This window comes from Durio zibethinus, chromosome 6 (genome assembly GCF_047325235.1).
Source record: "Durio zibethinus cultivar Kanyao isolate XHJ-2024 chromosome 6, ASM4732523v1, whole genome shotgun sequence".
NCBI lineage: Eukaryota > Viridiplantae > Streptophyta > Magnoliopsida > Malvales > Malvaceae > Durio > Durio zibethinus.
In genome coordinates, this window is record NC_143167.1 from 8,447,780 (window position 1) to 8,462,719 (window position 14,940).

Consider the following 14,940-nt stretch of genomic DNA (forward strand, 5'->3'; position numbering starts at 1 on the left):
AAAAGATATTAATTAATAAAAACGGTAAAACAATTTGTATTTGATGTGTTTTTATTTATCTAAATTTGATAATCGGTGATTTTTTTGAATTGATATTGAATTAAGACAAATCAAGTTTAAAAAAAAAAAAACGAAATAGGATCGAAAATATGTTTAAGATATTTTGTTTGAATCATTTTGAAATATATAAAAATATATATATATATTATTTATTTAATTTTATAAATATAGATAATATTAATAATGTCATTATTTTAATTTAATTTAAAAAATTAATATTTTAAATTCAGTATGAGACATCAATATAACATCTTATACGAGCTCTTTTTTAAAATTTTTTTTGGTTCTTTTATTTATCTCTTTTTTAATTTTTTTGTACTTATTTTTTATTAGATTAATTTTTTAAAAAATGAAATTCTTTCTTTTATATTCGTTAGTTTATTTTTTATTTTTTATTAAATAAATTTCATAAAAAACGCACGACCTGCCCACCTTTCTGGTGAAATTAAAAGTAGCACTTTAACGATGGACCACAACCGGCAAGTAGCAAAAATTGTTTTTTCCTGCAATTGAGAGCCAGCAACCCTAATATTTTGGGCTCAAGCGGCCTGTTTAGGGTTCATGTCCACGATCTTACAAAACAAAAAACCTGCAAAATCCCTCTCCCTCGCTGTCTACTTCCCTCTTTCCCTGCTCTGACTGCTCTCAAAGTAATTTCTTCTTCGAAACTACTAAAAATAAAAGAAAAGAGAAAACAAAATGAGCAGCTGGGGAAGTCTTCTTCTTCGAATCGGTGACAAATGCTCAGAGTACAGTTCCTCTTCCGATTTCAAAGACCACATTGTCCGTACACTACTCTCCAGTTTATTTCCCCATAAATAAACCCTAGTTCATAGTTTTTTTTTTTAATTTCTTTTTCTGTGGTTTTTTTTTTTTTGAAATTACAGGAAACTTGCTATGGAGCTTTACGGAGAGAGCTGGAGCATTCTTCTACTGATATTTTACCTGTAATCTCCATTTCTTTTTCTTCTAGTTTTCCTTTACAGTGTATTTTTGTTTAGCACCCATTTTAGTTCTGGCATGGTTGAAAATCTGAAGAAATTTTAAGTACTTACTGGAAAATTAGTAAGTAATTGTATTAGGCTCTTGGTGGAGCTTTTAGATTTGCATTGGGAATTAAATTTTTTTTTCCAGCATTGGGTTTCATAAAAGTGTGTAAACATCTTAACTGTTCATTTACAAAAATGTCTCCTTTTTCTTTGATGGATAACTATAAGACTTTCCAAGAAGAACACATGAAGAGAGCACCTTATAAATACACAAAAAAGGATCATACATCAAGAATATTTGGATAGAATGTAATAAAAAAGAACATTGAGGAAAAAGCTGCCATGCATACTCAGTTAATTTATTATACCCTTTCAAATAACCCCATTTAGAGCTCTAAGATTGCTTTTAATAAAAAAATCCTACTTTAATAATAGAGGAAACCTGCGAATTGATGGGTTGGAGGATTTTTTTTTTTTTTTCAGATAACTAGATAGTTCCCTGCTTGAGGTTTATACAGATTATTGATGCTTATTTTGATTTCTGTCCACATGAATTTTTAGAAACCCTTCAAGAGGAAAAGAGGTTTTTTTCTTTATAATTGTGTTTGAGTTCAAGCCAAAAGGTGAAGATTTGTTAAGTTTTGTTTGTATGGAGTCAATTTGTTTGCTCATTATCATATGGTCATTGGTAGTTTATTCCCCACCCCTCTCCTCCTACTCGTTGTGCAATGATTCTGCTGCTGATAATTGCCAAAGCATTTATCTTTTTTCTCTTTATCTTGCCAGTTCATTCTCCTATGTGCCGAACAATTGCCTCACAAGATTCCTCTGTATGGAACAGTGGTATGGCTCTTCTAAGACTTTTTAAGTCTTATTTTCTATTGGTCCTTTGATGCTTTTCCATTCATTTGATAGTGTCAGCTATTAAACAAAAGTAATTCATTTATATTGACACACCACTCATAGTGTGATTGTTACAATAAATTTTTTTCAATGAACTCTTTTTCAGCAGAGATAATTTGTAAACGTTTGGTGAATTTCTGAGTGTCTAAAGGTAGGCTGAATCTATTTTTGACTAGGGATGAGGAAAAAATTTGAAAAAACCAAAAACCAATTTGAAACCGTAGTGTTAGGTTCGGATCTTTTTTTTCTTATTTGGTTTGGATTAAGTTCGAGTATTAAATATATATATTAGGTTTGGGTTGGATTGTGAATCAAGAAGTAAAAAACCGAACCAAACTGAATTATATATTTTTATTAATTTATATATTTTAAATTTTTATAAATAAAAATAATTATTTATTTTTAAATCTATTTAGATCTAAATAGTACCTAAATCTATTTAGAGTACTATTTAGATCCATAAAAACTTATATCAAAATAATACTAAAAAATTAAAAAAAATTTTAAACCTAATGAACCAAAACGAGCCAGTAAAATTCGGTTCGGATTGGTTTTGAAAGAAGCTTGATTCGGATTCAAATAAGATTTTGAAAATTCATAATACTATGCATTAACTGAAATAACCGAACCAAACCATTATCACCCCTATTTTTAACAATATTGGACCTTGTGTGCTTCTTGGCTATGATAGGTATGGACATGAAGTTTTAAAGTTTTTCTTTAAGTCAATGTAATCTTGTTGTATGTAATTTAACTTTCAACTTTATCATGTAAGCAAGGATTATTATTTAAAACAACATTGGGAATCAGATTTCTAGTGCTAGTCATGTTACTCCTTTGAAGATAAAGATCACTTCTTGGTTAGAATACCTGAGGATCTGCTAGCCCTTTTTTTAGCATGTGAAATTAGCATAGTGCTACTAAAAGATGATAACATGGAGCTCCTTAAAATGTGAAATAACTGAAAGTACTAAAACAAGCCTTGAAAATTCTTTCTAGGACCAAAACTTGTTTTCCTTGCATCCTCAATTGTAGCTAGATGCTTAAATAACAACATTCAATGGATCAATTTTTGCTAGACTGCAGTGAACACCTTTAAAAACTGATCCAAAGCATGACCATTCGGGTGGACATTTACAGTTCAATTGAAATTGGTGGTTGAGCCATCAATTCAATTAAATTTATTTTTAATTATTTTTTCATATAGATTTGCATGTATTAGCTCTTATAGACATGAAGAAAATTCTAAGAAGTTGTTATCATGTGCCTTTTTAGGCTTATGCTGTAGTCTGGTAGGCAAAATCTGTTAAATCTTTTATTTTCTACTCTGAAATAACCTTGTGAAAAAAAAAAAATTCTTCTTGTTACCTTTTATCAGAAATTGTTTCCTATGCTCTCCTCTTCCTATCTTAAGAAAGGGACAAAAGAAAAGTAAAGGGAATATTTTTGCTACATGCATAGAATTTGTCTATGGCTTTCATCGCTAATCCTGTTGAAAAGATGCTAATTTTGCAAGCAAAAAGTTGTGTAAGAACACTATAAAGATGGATTTCTTTTTGTGCCAAACTCCCCATCTTGTGTGTGTTTGCTTCTCAATTGCAGCAGAGAAAAAAAGGTAAAAGGGAGAAATTTGACAAACTTAATGTTTTGTGTTTGCTTGTTGTAAGTGATCCTCCCTCCCTCTCATTGTAGATTGACTTGCATTCATGGATGCTCCTTTTTCCCCTCTTGAACATTTAGTGACACTTCCTACAGGTTCTAATTCCTCTCTCCCTCCCCCCCTCTCTCTCAGGTTGGTTTGCTAAACTTGGAAGATGAGGACTTTGTTAAAAAGATAATCGAGAATACACAAACTAGTTTTCAGGTGACCAAGTTTCTAATTCGAATGTTTTTCAAGAGTGTATTCTTGTGGTTGTTGTTTCAGGAGTTTTTATCTTTTTTCCTCTATATAGTACTTTTTGTTTTTTCACACATTTTCTCCATGTTTGATTTTTCAGGACGCTCTAGATTCTGGAAGTTGTGACAGAATCCGTATTTTAATGCGATTTCTGACTGTTTTGGTATGTATGATGTTATTATAGCTATTTGGCTATAATAGGCAATTGTTTTGGGCATAGTCTTGAATGTCTGGAAGCATATATTGTCATTTAACTTCACCTCATCCATATTATGATTGAAGTGAAAACACTAGAGAAAACTAGTGCAGGAATGAGCCTTCTATGCTATTTATTTCATCATCAAGGAAACTAAATTTGGAAGACTATGCAACTCTTACTTTTTGAATTTTTTCTTTTTATGAATGAAATTCTACTAACGAAATCTTGTTGGTATTGCAAGTGCAACCAAATACCCAGGACATACAATACTGAAAGGAGAGACAAACTCATACTAGATATTTCTTAATTATTTATGAACTTCTTTCTGGTGCATATTCTGTAAATGTTCTTTGAGACCTTATAGGCAACATCTACAGGTTCAGTTATTTAGTTTTCACAACAGATACACCCATGTTTTGAAGCTTACTTTTCCAAGTTGCTCTTTGGACACAGATATGGATATTAGCGCATTATGCAAACAGGATGCATTTCTAATTTTTAGCCAGTTGGTGGTTTGTGTTTTATAACTATTTTGCTAGATCAGATCCATGTAATGAAAGATACATTTATTGTTGTTTTGAAGATGAAAGGAAGCTTTATCTCTTTTTATTTCTTTGCATTCTGCAGATGTGCAGTAAAGTTATCCAACCTGTTTCACTTGTAGTTGTCTTTGAAACTCTATTATCATCAGCTGCCACAACTGTGGACGACGAGAAAGGAAATACTTCCTGGCAACCACGTGCTGACTTTTATGTAACTTGCATTTTATCTTGCCTACCATGGGGAGGAGCAGAACTTGTGGAGGTGAGGCCTTTCTTAGCTCTTAATAAGTGTTATGTTTTGTTAGGTTAGGATTATTGTCAGCTAAGTTCATGTTAATACCTGGTATGCTTATGTTCATATTATTAGCTATGGTTTCTATCTCCTGGAAATATCTATATTTTGGTCTGACATGGCAACATGGGAAACTTTAAAGAATTATAATACAGAAATGGTGGTATACAGAAGTAAAAATATTTTTATTATAAACAATATTGTTTTGTCTTTCTTCTTTTTTTTTTGGTGATGAATATAGCTTGGTCTTTGAAATACATAAAACCAATATAGAAATGTGCTATAATACCAAAAAAAAAAATGTTAAAATGCATAATGATCACCTCCATAGTTTATCCATAATTGTAATTGATAAGGGAGCATTTCATTTACAATCATTGTAGTACAATTAACCAATCACAATTCAAAATTATGTGGGGTCCATCAAAATTTTATGTGGAGTCCACACTTATAAGTGGTGGACCCTTGGATAATTTTTTATTGTGATTGGACAATTGTGGGACTGTAATAAAGAGGATTGCAAGTGATATGCTCCCAATTGACAAATATGCATTGCCCATCATATCGTATTTGTCAACATCAATCATTTATACTAATATGTTAAGCACTCAGATAAGTTGGTCTATCACCAGTTCATTTCTATGTCTCTTCTATAATCCCTTTTAGTTGAGTCAATCTTTTTATCCAGCCTGATTACTCAGTTCCTATTTATTTTGTTTTCCATCCTTTTAAACTGCAGCATCCTACCCAATTCACTTTCAACTTTTAGTACATTAGATTAAAAGATATTTATATTGTGTAAATATCAGTCCATTGTTTTTTAACAGTATCTTTCTCTCTTTTTTGTTACTTTTTAGTTATTTTTAAAATTTTTTTATCAAGTATTTTAACCAGATAAATTTTGCGTGTTGTATTTAGACTAGTAAATTTCTACTTCAATTTTACTCATCAACAAATTTTAGTTTACAAATTACAGAAACTAATTGGTCATTTAGAATTATAGGATAACGATGGTTTCTTCATCCAAAGGAAGCAGTGTAAATTTCAAATAACAAGAAAATTTTTTGGGAGAATTAGTGTGTAATTCACTTGACACCTGGTTTCTGCTGCCTAGTGACTTGTGCATCTTGGCGAAAATATTTAATAATTTCTATAGGTTTATTTTTTTTATGCCTATTACAGTTATAGATCAAATTTACTCAATTTTAACTGTGATTCTTATTATGTATTCTGAAAGAAACAAATGTGTATGTATTCAGCAAGTCCCTGAGGAGATAGAAAGAGTCTTGGTTGGTATACAAGCCTATTTGAGCATTCGAAGGCATACTTCTGACTCTGGATTATCTTTTTTTGAGGATGACGAGTCTGGAGGTGACCTGGTTGCAAAGGTGTGTTTTCCTTCTGCAATTCATCTATCCTTTATCTTTTCTGAATTGAAATCTTAATGTTGGATATTCAATTTTTTGGTCTCTATATGTTGTTAAATGTGGTGCTACCGCTTTGCTTCTATTGTTAATTGTCAATAGGAATGAGCTCTGTAAGCATGCATTCATGCAACTTGGAATGGTGGAAGTAGTGTGTGTATTTTTACCTTTTTTTTTGGTACATAGGAGGAGATCCAAGTTGTGAGGGGGATTTAAACCTTGGATTTTATTCCTCCTAAGGAGGGTTAAAAATTCTAGGACAAGCCTTGGTTGTTGGAAGTAGATGTTTAGGATGGTTGTCCATTCTGCTTTGGAAGGTTACTCATGAAGTGTTGCAACTGCTGATCTTAGTTATGGTGGTTATAAAAATGGAAAGTGCAAATAATTGCTGGTGCATTATTAGTGGTGGGCAACTGTAGGCTGATGGGAACTCTTGAAGTTAATCTGTGTGCTCGTGGTGTATCTTGGAAATTCTTGTGAACTGTTGGAATTTCTGAGACTTGTATGTTTGCCAGGCATAAATGAACTGTTTATTTTGTGTACTTGTCTGGTTTTAACTATATTAAATGCTGCAGATGTTCATTATTTGTCTGAATTCTATCATAAATGAGAGTTTTTAAGATCATATTCGTTTCTTTCCTGCCCAATAAAATCCTTCTCAAGTGACCAATATGTTAGGAATTTCTCAAAATACAGTATAGAGGCATCATTTGGCATTGAGGACACTTGTGCTATGACAATTAATTGTCTTCAAAAGACTCTAGGCTTTGGAATTTAGCTCTGATAGTTGTGATAATGATTGACAGAAATAGATTTTGTGATTCCATTATTTTTTAATTGTTCATTATTCCTCATTTCTTTCTATTTTTCCCATTTTACACAACGATTCTTAATTATTGATATAGCCCGATGCAGCTTTCTTCATCAATATTTCCCTTAATGTTCCTTCAGGATTTCCTTGAAGATTTATGGGAACGGATACAGGTTCTATCTAGCAATGGGTGGAAAGTTGAAAGTGGTAATTTATCTACTCTTTCTTTATTTTAGAACTTTGAACCTTTAACTCTTGCTATAAAAGTAAATGTGTATTACCTTGAAAATACAGGCAAGAAATTATTTAGTATATTTTGTCATAATTTATTTTCTATGGTCTTTCTCTGCCATCTATCCTGCATTTCATAATTGCCTTGATGTAGCTTTTCTTCTTTTCTACTTATCATCCTCCACCACTCTTGCCTCTTCTACATGACAAGTTTTAATTTTATGATATGTTTTTATTTCTTAGTTCCAAGACCTCACCTATCATTTGAAGCCCAGCTGGTTGCTGGAAAGTCTCATGAGTTTGGACCCATTAGCTGTCCTGAGCAACCTGATCTGCCTTCAATAATTTCTGCTGTAGCTTGTGGAAAACAAAAGCATGATGCAGAGTTGAAGTATCCTCAAAGGACTCGCAGACTTAATATTTTTCCTGCTAGTAAAACAGAGGTAAAATTATTTAAGATGTTGTTGTTGTTGAATTTTTATGGGCCGCCACCTTTTTACTTCTTCAGCGAAGATGGTCAATGGGTTTGTGGCTGAAAGCTTAGTTGCCTGTAACAGCTTATGTTTATTCATCTCTCTCACCAATCTAGATTTTCCTTTGTATCTCTCTGTCTATTTCTCATTTCATGTTTTGTTTGACAGGATCTGCAGCCTATTGATCGTTTTGTTGTTGAAGAGTATTTGCTGGATGTGCTTTTGTTCTTCAATGGATGGTTTGTACACAATTCTGACTCTTTCACTATCTTCTTTTATGTACTTTAGTGGCTTTCTTAATTTTCTGTAAAGATTATACTTTTTTTCTTTCATTCTGAACTATATGACCTTGAAAATTATCTGAGGACTAGATGCAAGTCAAGAGGGCATGGATTTGTAAATAAACACTGTTTACTTTCTAGCCAAGGATTTTGGGATAATCTAAATTATTAGGTTATTAAACTAAGGTTATGCCTTTGTCAAACATCTTCTGTTTTATAGTATCTCAATGGGCAAACTGTAGTTTATGAGTGCTTATTCTATTTTGTTTTTAAATATTTATTCATATTTACCCACATTTTATGGTTTACCTCTTGTGAACTGAAGCAATGTTAGAATTTAATGCATTATTAATTACAAAGAGAAAATAGTGAAAAAAAAAATCTGCTTGAAGACATTGAAAACATACTCATATCCCTAATCTTAACTTGATAGTCGGTAACAATAGTTTTGTTTATTTTTATTTAATGCCTTTTCCTTTAACCATATAGTTGCATTTTGGAAGAGGTAAAAACTGGACTTTTATTGATTTTCTAGCTTGGGTCTTATAAATCAGCCATCATCTTTTTCTGCATGTTTGCTGCAGCTATTCATAATTTTCTTTGATTGGATCATCAGCCTGATCTTGTTTCTTTAGCTTTTAAAATGAATTTATTCATTGTCATTTAGTGTATAGAAGTATGTTAAGGCCTTTGGTCTTAGTTTTGATTATTTCTGTTTTTTGCTTCATGCAAAGCTAGTCGAAAGGAATGTGCTTCTTTTATGGTAGGCCTGCCTGTGCCCTTTCGATATGAGTATCTATTGGCAGAGACTATATTCTCTCAGGTAAAAGTTATGTTATATGTTTTGCTTGCTCTTTGTCAATAGCAAGAATCTGATTTATTCTTTTTCTTTATCTGTTTTTACATAAAATATGAACAGGAAAATTAATTCTTTTTCACCTTTAGTTAGTGGACAACACTAAATAATTCCATGCTTCCCATCGTGTTACTCATGCATAAATGGCTTGAAGTTGCTTGTTATCTGACATTTTGTCATTTGCAAATAGAGGAAGAGAGTTCGAAAACTAGATGTATATATATGTCTTTTTTAAATATACATTACCTACCTTTTTGAGGAATCCACCAAAATAGACCATTACTTGGTAGAATATATGAAAACAAAGTAACACCTTTTCTGAGTTTATTTTTAATCATCAAAATTAAAGTGACGATTCTTGGAAATTTTGGGAGATAGGAGGAAATTTGATTGTTACATGTTTAAATAAATATTGTGATTTTAAGACCATCTGATCTAATTTTTATCATGTATGGTTTTTCCAGTAGTTCACAGATCATGAAATGCACCATTTTATGATATAGTTGTGACCAATACATTGTTGGAAATGGATAGCTGTGACCAGGAGTGTATTTGACTTAGAGGATATTTCTTTAATTAGTTTTTGTTTAGAAAAAAAGGAAAGAAATATTGTAATAGCCATTGAAGCCATAAGACTCCTAAACTACAAGGTCAAGTTGGTCTTTTACTGACACCATTGTGCCATTGGCTGCTAAATTCTTGTAGCATTACTTCTATTATCTGTTTCTGTTAGGCTCCTTCCCCAATTGTGTAGGTCAAAGTAAAATTGGCACTCTCTGGCTGGTTCTATTTTCTTCTATTTCCATTGACTACAAAACCAAATAAAGAGCAAATTGACAACTCTTTACTTTTTAGGTAACTGATTAATTAGCAATGGCTCTACAATGCTATTATAAAAAGAAGTTACTTTAAAGGTGTTTTTATTGTTTTAACCATTTAGGGCTTAACTTGTAGTTTGAGGCCTATTTCTAGACCTTTTCTTTTCAAAGTTAAACAAACAGAATGTTTTATATTTTTTGCATTTATCTTTTACCTACTGGAGCGTCTGATACAGAAATAACATCTTTGTATTGTTGCAGCTGCTTTTGTTACCACAACCCCCATTCAAGCCAATATATTACACACTGGTTATTATGGACCTCTGTAAGGTAATATAGAAGCTATTACTATTTATTTTTCTATTTTTTCTTTTCATAAGAAATTGTTTTGGCCTTTAAAGAAAGTGTCTGACTTGTAGTTTAATGCTTAGGCTCTACCAGGGGCCTTTCCTGCAGTTGTAGCCGGTGCAGTTCGTGCTCTTTTTGATAAAATTGCTGATTTAGATATGGAGTGCCGCACACGGCTTATCCTTTGGTTTTCACACCATCTGTAAGTTTACATTAAGTACTGTTATTTTTTTTTAACGATAAATATGCCTTTTTTTTGTTTTATGCTTTATAATACGGTTTTTTAGCACATTTTGATGTTGCATCCAATTAATTACTGATGATTCAGCTACATTTCCAATGCACCGGCTAGGTCCCTTGCTCCATCTTTCTGGATGTTGCTTTGAGATAAGTTTTTCAGATGATTTCTATACATTTAATAATAATTTTCTGGCTCCACAGATCAAACTTCCAATTTATTTGGCCTTGGGAAGAATGGGCTTATGTCCTAGACCTCCCAAAGTGGGCTCCACAGCGTGTATTTGTTCAAGAGGTCTTGGAAAGAGAAGTTCGTTTGTCATATTGGGACAAAATAAAGCAGGTAAGGAGACATGCCAGAATTCTTTTTAACTCCAGAGTATTACGAAGATGGAAAGAATGTAGGTTTTAGTTGAAGCAAATGAGTAATGGTTAAAAAAAGTCTGAATCTCCCTTATTCAAGCATAGGTTATACGACTTGTACCAAAAAAATATCTTTGACCATCCTTGGCATGTTGCTACATCTTGGTAACTTTTCTCTTTTATGACATTTGTTAATGTAGAGCATTGAGAATGCACCTACTCTCGAAGAGTTGCTTCCACCCAAGGGTGGTCCAAACTTCAAGTATGGTGGAGAGGTTGGTCGAGAAAAAACTGAACAGGATGCACTCTCTGCAGAACTTAGCAATAAGGTGAAAGGAAGGCAGACAGCACGTGAGATAATTGTATGGATTGAGGAAAATATATATCCTGTTCACGGTCTGGAAGTTACCCTTAGTGTGGTTGTACAAACACTTCTTGACATTGGATCTAAAAGTTTCACTCATTTGATCACTGTCTTGGAGAGATATGGGCAGGTCATTGCAAAAATTTGCCCTGATCAGGATAAGCAGGTCATGCTGATAGCTGAAGTGAGTTCATATTGGAAGAACAATGCACAGATGACTGCTATAGCAATTGATAGGATGATGGGTTATCGTCTTGTATCTAATTTGGCAATTGTGAGATGGGTCTTCTCTCCAGAAAACATTGAGCAATTTCATACATCAGATCGTCCATGGGAGGTATGTCGGCAAATTCAGTTTATATTTGCCTGCCACCAACACCACCCCTCCCCCCCCCCCCCTCTATACTTTTTTTCCCAGAAACAAAAGCATAGTTTCAAATGAGTGTTTTGAAGTTTCCTTGTTACATATTTGCTTAATGTATGGTTGAATTGAATTTAAAGAATTCAATTAGGCCAATATAAGTGCCAGTAACCCAAATCTTTTACAGTGAGCTGAAACTTGGAAGTTTAGGCCATTTCAGATTTCTGTTGTTACTATTTTGGACTTTGAAACTTACTAAATACTGTAATATTTTAGGCAGCATTTGGGATCCTAAAGGATTTTTTTTTTTTAAAATAAAAAACTAAAAAGAACAGCTGTGAAGCTTTGGTCTAAAATTAAGATAATTACTCCCTTGCTTTGCAGGAAAAGAAACTGAAATCACCCCTTCCCCCTGTTTCTCTTACTAATTTCAAACCCTATAACTGCTTTTGCATTCATCTATCCTGTATTCTTTGTGTAAAATTGTCATATGTCTGTGTGGTTTTCTGCAATTCATGTTCATTGGATCTGTTCAAACATTAATTCCATCTCAAAGACTTTCATCTTTTAATTCCTCAGATTCTCAGGAATGCAGTTAGTAAGACATACAATCGTATCACTGACCTACGGAAAGAGATATCATCTCTCAAGAAGGGTGTCATATCAGCAGAAGAAGCTGCATATAAGGCAAAAGCAGACTTAGCGGCTGCTGAGTCAAAGCTTACACTAGTGGAAGGTGAACCTGTTCTTGGTGAAAACCCTGCAAGGTTAAAGCATTTAAAAACTGAGGCTGAAAAAACTAAGGAAGAGGAAGTAACTATTCGTGATTCTTTAGAGGCAAAGGAGGCTCTTCTTGCTCGAGCACTAGATGAAAATGAGGTAGTAGATTCAACTAACATAGCTTTGATTTTTGTCCACTAACATTGCAATTTTGTGGGGGAAACTTTGTTCTTGTGGTTGAAATTTTCACTACTTTTTCTGGAGGGTGTACATAAACAATTTTATATGTTGATTATTGATGCTGTATTTCTGTCTATTCCTTTTAACCACCATGTTCTTATGTGCCTTGAATGCTACAATTGCACTTAAATACTAATGTATCAATAATTATGAAAGCACTCAAAGCAATTGAACTGATGATTAAACATGTTTATTAGATGGACATAATTACAGCCTACATAGATAGGTTGTGGTTTTATTTTAATTTCTGTTTTTAGTTACACTTGGTATTGCACTCAAGTGTACTCCTGTTGCTCTAATGAAGTGGTAATAGTAGATGTAGTTTGACAAGATGTTGTTATAATGGGATATATATTTACTTGTTTGAATGTGTTTTCTCTTTCTTCTTTTCTCCCAGCCCTTTCTTAAATTACTGCCCCAGTGTTTCTTGGTCTATCAATAGCCGAAATTATTACATTAACCTTTTTCTTATCAGAATTTTTGTTCTAATTACCTTATTCTATTTTTTTATGTTATTGAAATGTATAGGTTTTATTCCTCTCTCTATACAATAACTTCTCCAATGTATTGATGGAACGTCTGCCTGATGCATCTAGAGCTGGAACATTGCAAGAATTAAAGACTAACCATGGAGATTCAATGGCTCTTGACCTTGAAGAATCATCAGCTATGGAGGTGGATGATGAGAATGGAAGACCTAAGAAAAGGTCCCAACGCCCCAACCTTTCCGTGGCCTCTTGTCCTTATTTATCTTTTTGTGCACATTGTCATTTGATGATATCAACATGACTGAATTTATTTTTTTTTATTTATTTCTATATTGCAGTCGGTCAAACGGGGGTAGGACAACAAATATTTATAATGTACGGGAAAAAGAACAGTGGTGCTTATCAACTCTGGGCTATGTCAAGGCCTTCTCAAGGCAATATGCATCTGAGGTAAGTACTATTTCTTGAGTTCCTGTTCTCTTAGGGAATTGGGATGTCTTGATGACTTTGTGATGTTTCTTTACGATTTTATCTTCACCATAATTTTTTATCTTCTATAGCTGCTGCAGTACTTTTGTGAAAATTCAATGATATTTGACAAATTGCACTGTTTTCTTTCAATTTGAAAATTTCTGACTAGGAAGTTATTATGCTAATATTCATTATTCAGTGAATATTTCTTGACCCCAACGTAAGAGGAGACTACAATATGTCTGACATTCTCTTGCAGTCTAACTCCACACAGCCGTCTTTTTTGGCTGCTGTTGGGTGTTGCCTATCTTTTCTTACACCATATATGCAGTCATAGGCTCTCACCATTGTTATGGTGTGCTATCTCTGCAATGCCTGCATGGCAGAAGAGTTTATTAATCATTTGTCTGGAATGTTCTAATTTGATCTACGCTGTGGTGTTAGGTGCTTTCTGAAGCAGTGGAAAGCAAGACATGATATGGTTAGAACATTATAAATAAATATAGGTGGATTGGTTCACAGCTATCTGTCAAGAAACTAAAATTCCAAAACAGTGAAATGAAAATATTCAATGAAAAGCTCAGAGGCACACTGTCTCTCATATTATCTCTCTCTACTTCTGTTATACTTTGATTCTATGACACTACTGTTGGTTTAGCAATATTCTGAAGCATTCCTGAAGGCAAAAATTAGCTTGACGTTTTAAATTTCCCATGTTTGAGAAATTTGTTTTAGACTAAAAATCAAATCTAGGAATCATAGCGTACTTAATTTTGAGGGACATGACGTACCTTATTAAATGTAGCCTTACATGAACCAGCTTAGTGCTTCTTTCCTCACATGTACTTGGTTTGCTCATGTTTGCTAATATTTGTCCGCTCTAATTGCATTTCCTTGAATGAAAGCCTCCATGATTACTGAGTGTGCAGCAAACTGGATTTTATTTTTTCTAATATTTCCTTCCAATCTGCTTTTTTTTGCAGATATGGCCTCACATTGAGAAGTTGGATGTGGAGGTGTTAACTGAAGATGCCCATCCTCTTTTCCGGAAAGCTGTTTATTCCGGCCTACGCCGCTGAGCAATGAGGTGTGATCTGCCTGATCATCAGCTGTAACTTAATCCATTTTTAACATCAATCAGTCCTATGCCTCTTTCCCCAACATTTTTTTTTATGTACATGAAGTAAAGACAGAAGTGAAACAAATTCAGTCTAGCTGCATAGTTCATGATCAGTTAGAACTAGTTTAATTTATTTCCGAAGAACTAAATGCACAGTTCAATATGGTAGTGACCAAAACTTCGCATTTGGTGTCAAGATGTGATTTTGATATGTACTAATACGGCTGTCTAATTAGTTGCCTGATAAACCTGGTGAGACACAATTGTTGCGAGTTGTTTTGCTTATCTTTCCAGTTTGCCAATAGTCCATTACCTTCTTAAACGTTGTAGCCTACTTTAATAAACTGGAAACGCTTTCAATGTCCTTCCTGGAATGCTTCGAGAAAAACTGGAAAATCCTTGGATTTTTTTCCCCATTTTTGTCAGTGTCTAAATGTTTAAGCAGCAAGCAT

At 33.3% G+C, this 14,940-nt stretch overlaps 1 protein-coding gene across 3 annotated transcripts; it reads left to right on the plus strand.

Annotated features, from left to right (window-relative positions):
- The first annotated feature begins 534 nt into the window (after positions 1–534).
- On the plus strand, positions 535–14,852 carry ABH1 (ARM repeat superfamily protein). Of its 3 annotated transcripts, XM_022873257.2 has the most exons (19): positions 535–843; positions 948–1,007; positions 1,836–1,892; positions 3,745–3,816; positions 3,950–4,012; positions 4,676–4,852; positions 6,142–6,270; positions 7,258–7,324; positions 7,592–7,791; positions 7,990–8,060; positions 8,841–8,925; positions 10,038–10,106; positions 10,208–10,326; positions 10,566–10,704; positions 10,925–11,425; positions 12,029–12,328; positions 12,938–13,116; positions 13,236–13,347; positions 14,352–14,852. In XM_022873257.2, the coding sequence occupies exons 1-19, from the start codon at positions 760–762 to the stop codon at positions 14,445–14,447; spliced, it is 2,580 nt and encodes an 859-aa protein (XP_022728992.1). In that variant the 5' UTR covers positions 535–759; the 3' UTR covers positions 14,448–14,852. The 3 variants fall into 3 exon arrangements, with proteins under 3 accessions (XP_022728992.1, XP_022728993.1, XP_022728994.1); XM_022873258.2 differs by lacking the exon at positions 1,836–1,892 and having other exon boundaries at positions 14,352–14,751; XM_022873259.2 differs by lacking the exons at positions 1,836–1,892; positions 3,745–3,816; positions 3,950–4,012 and having other exon boundaries at positions 14,352–14,751.
- Positions 14,853–14,940: the final 88 nt, after the last annotated feature.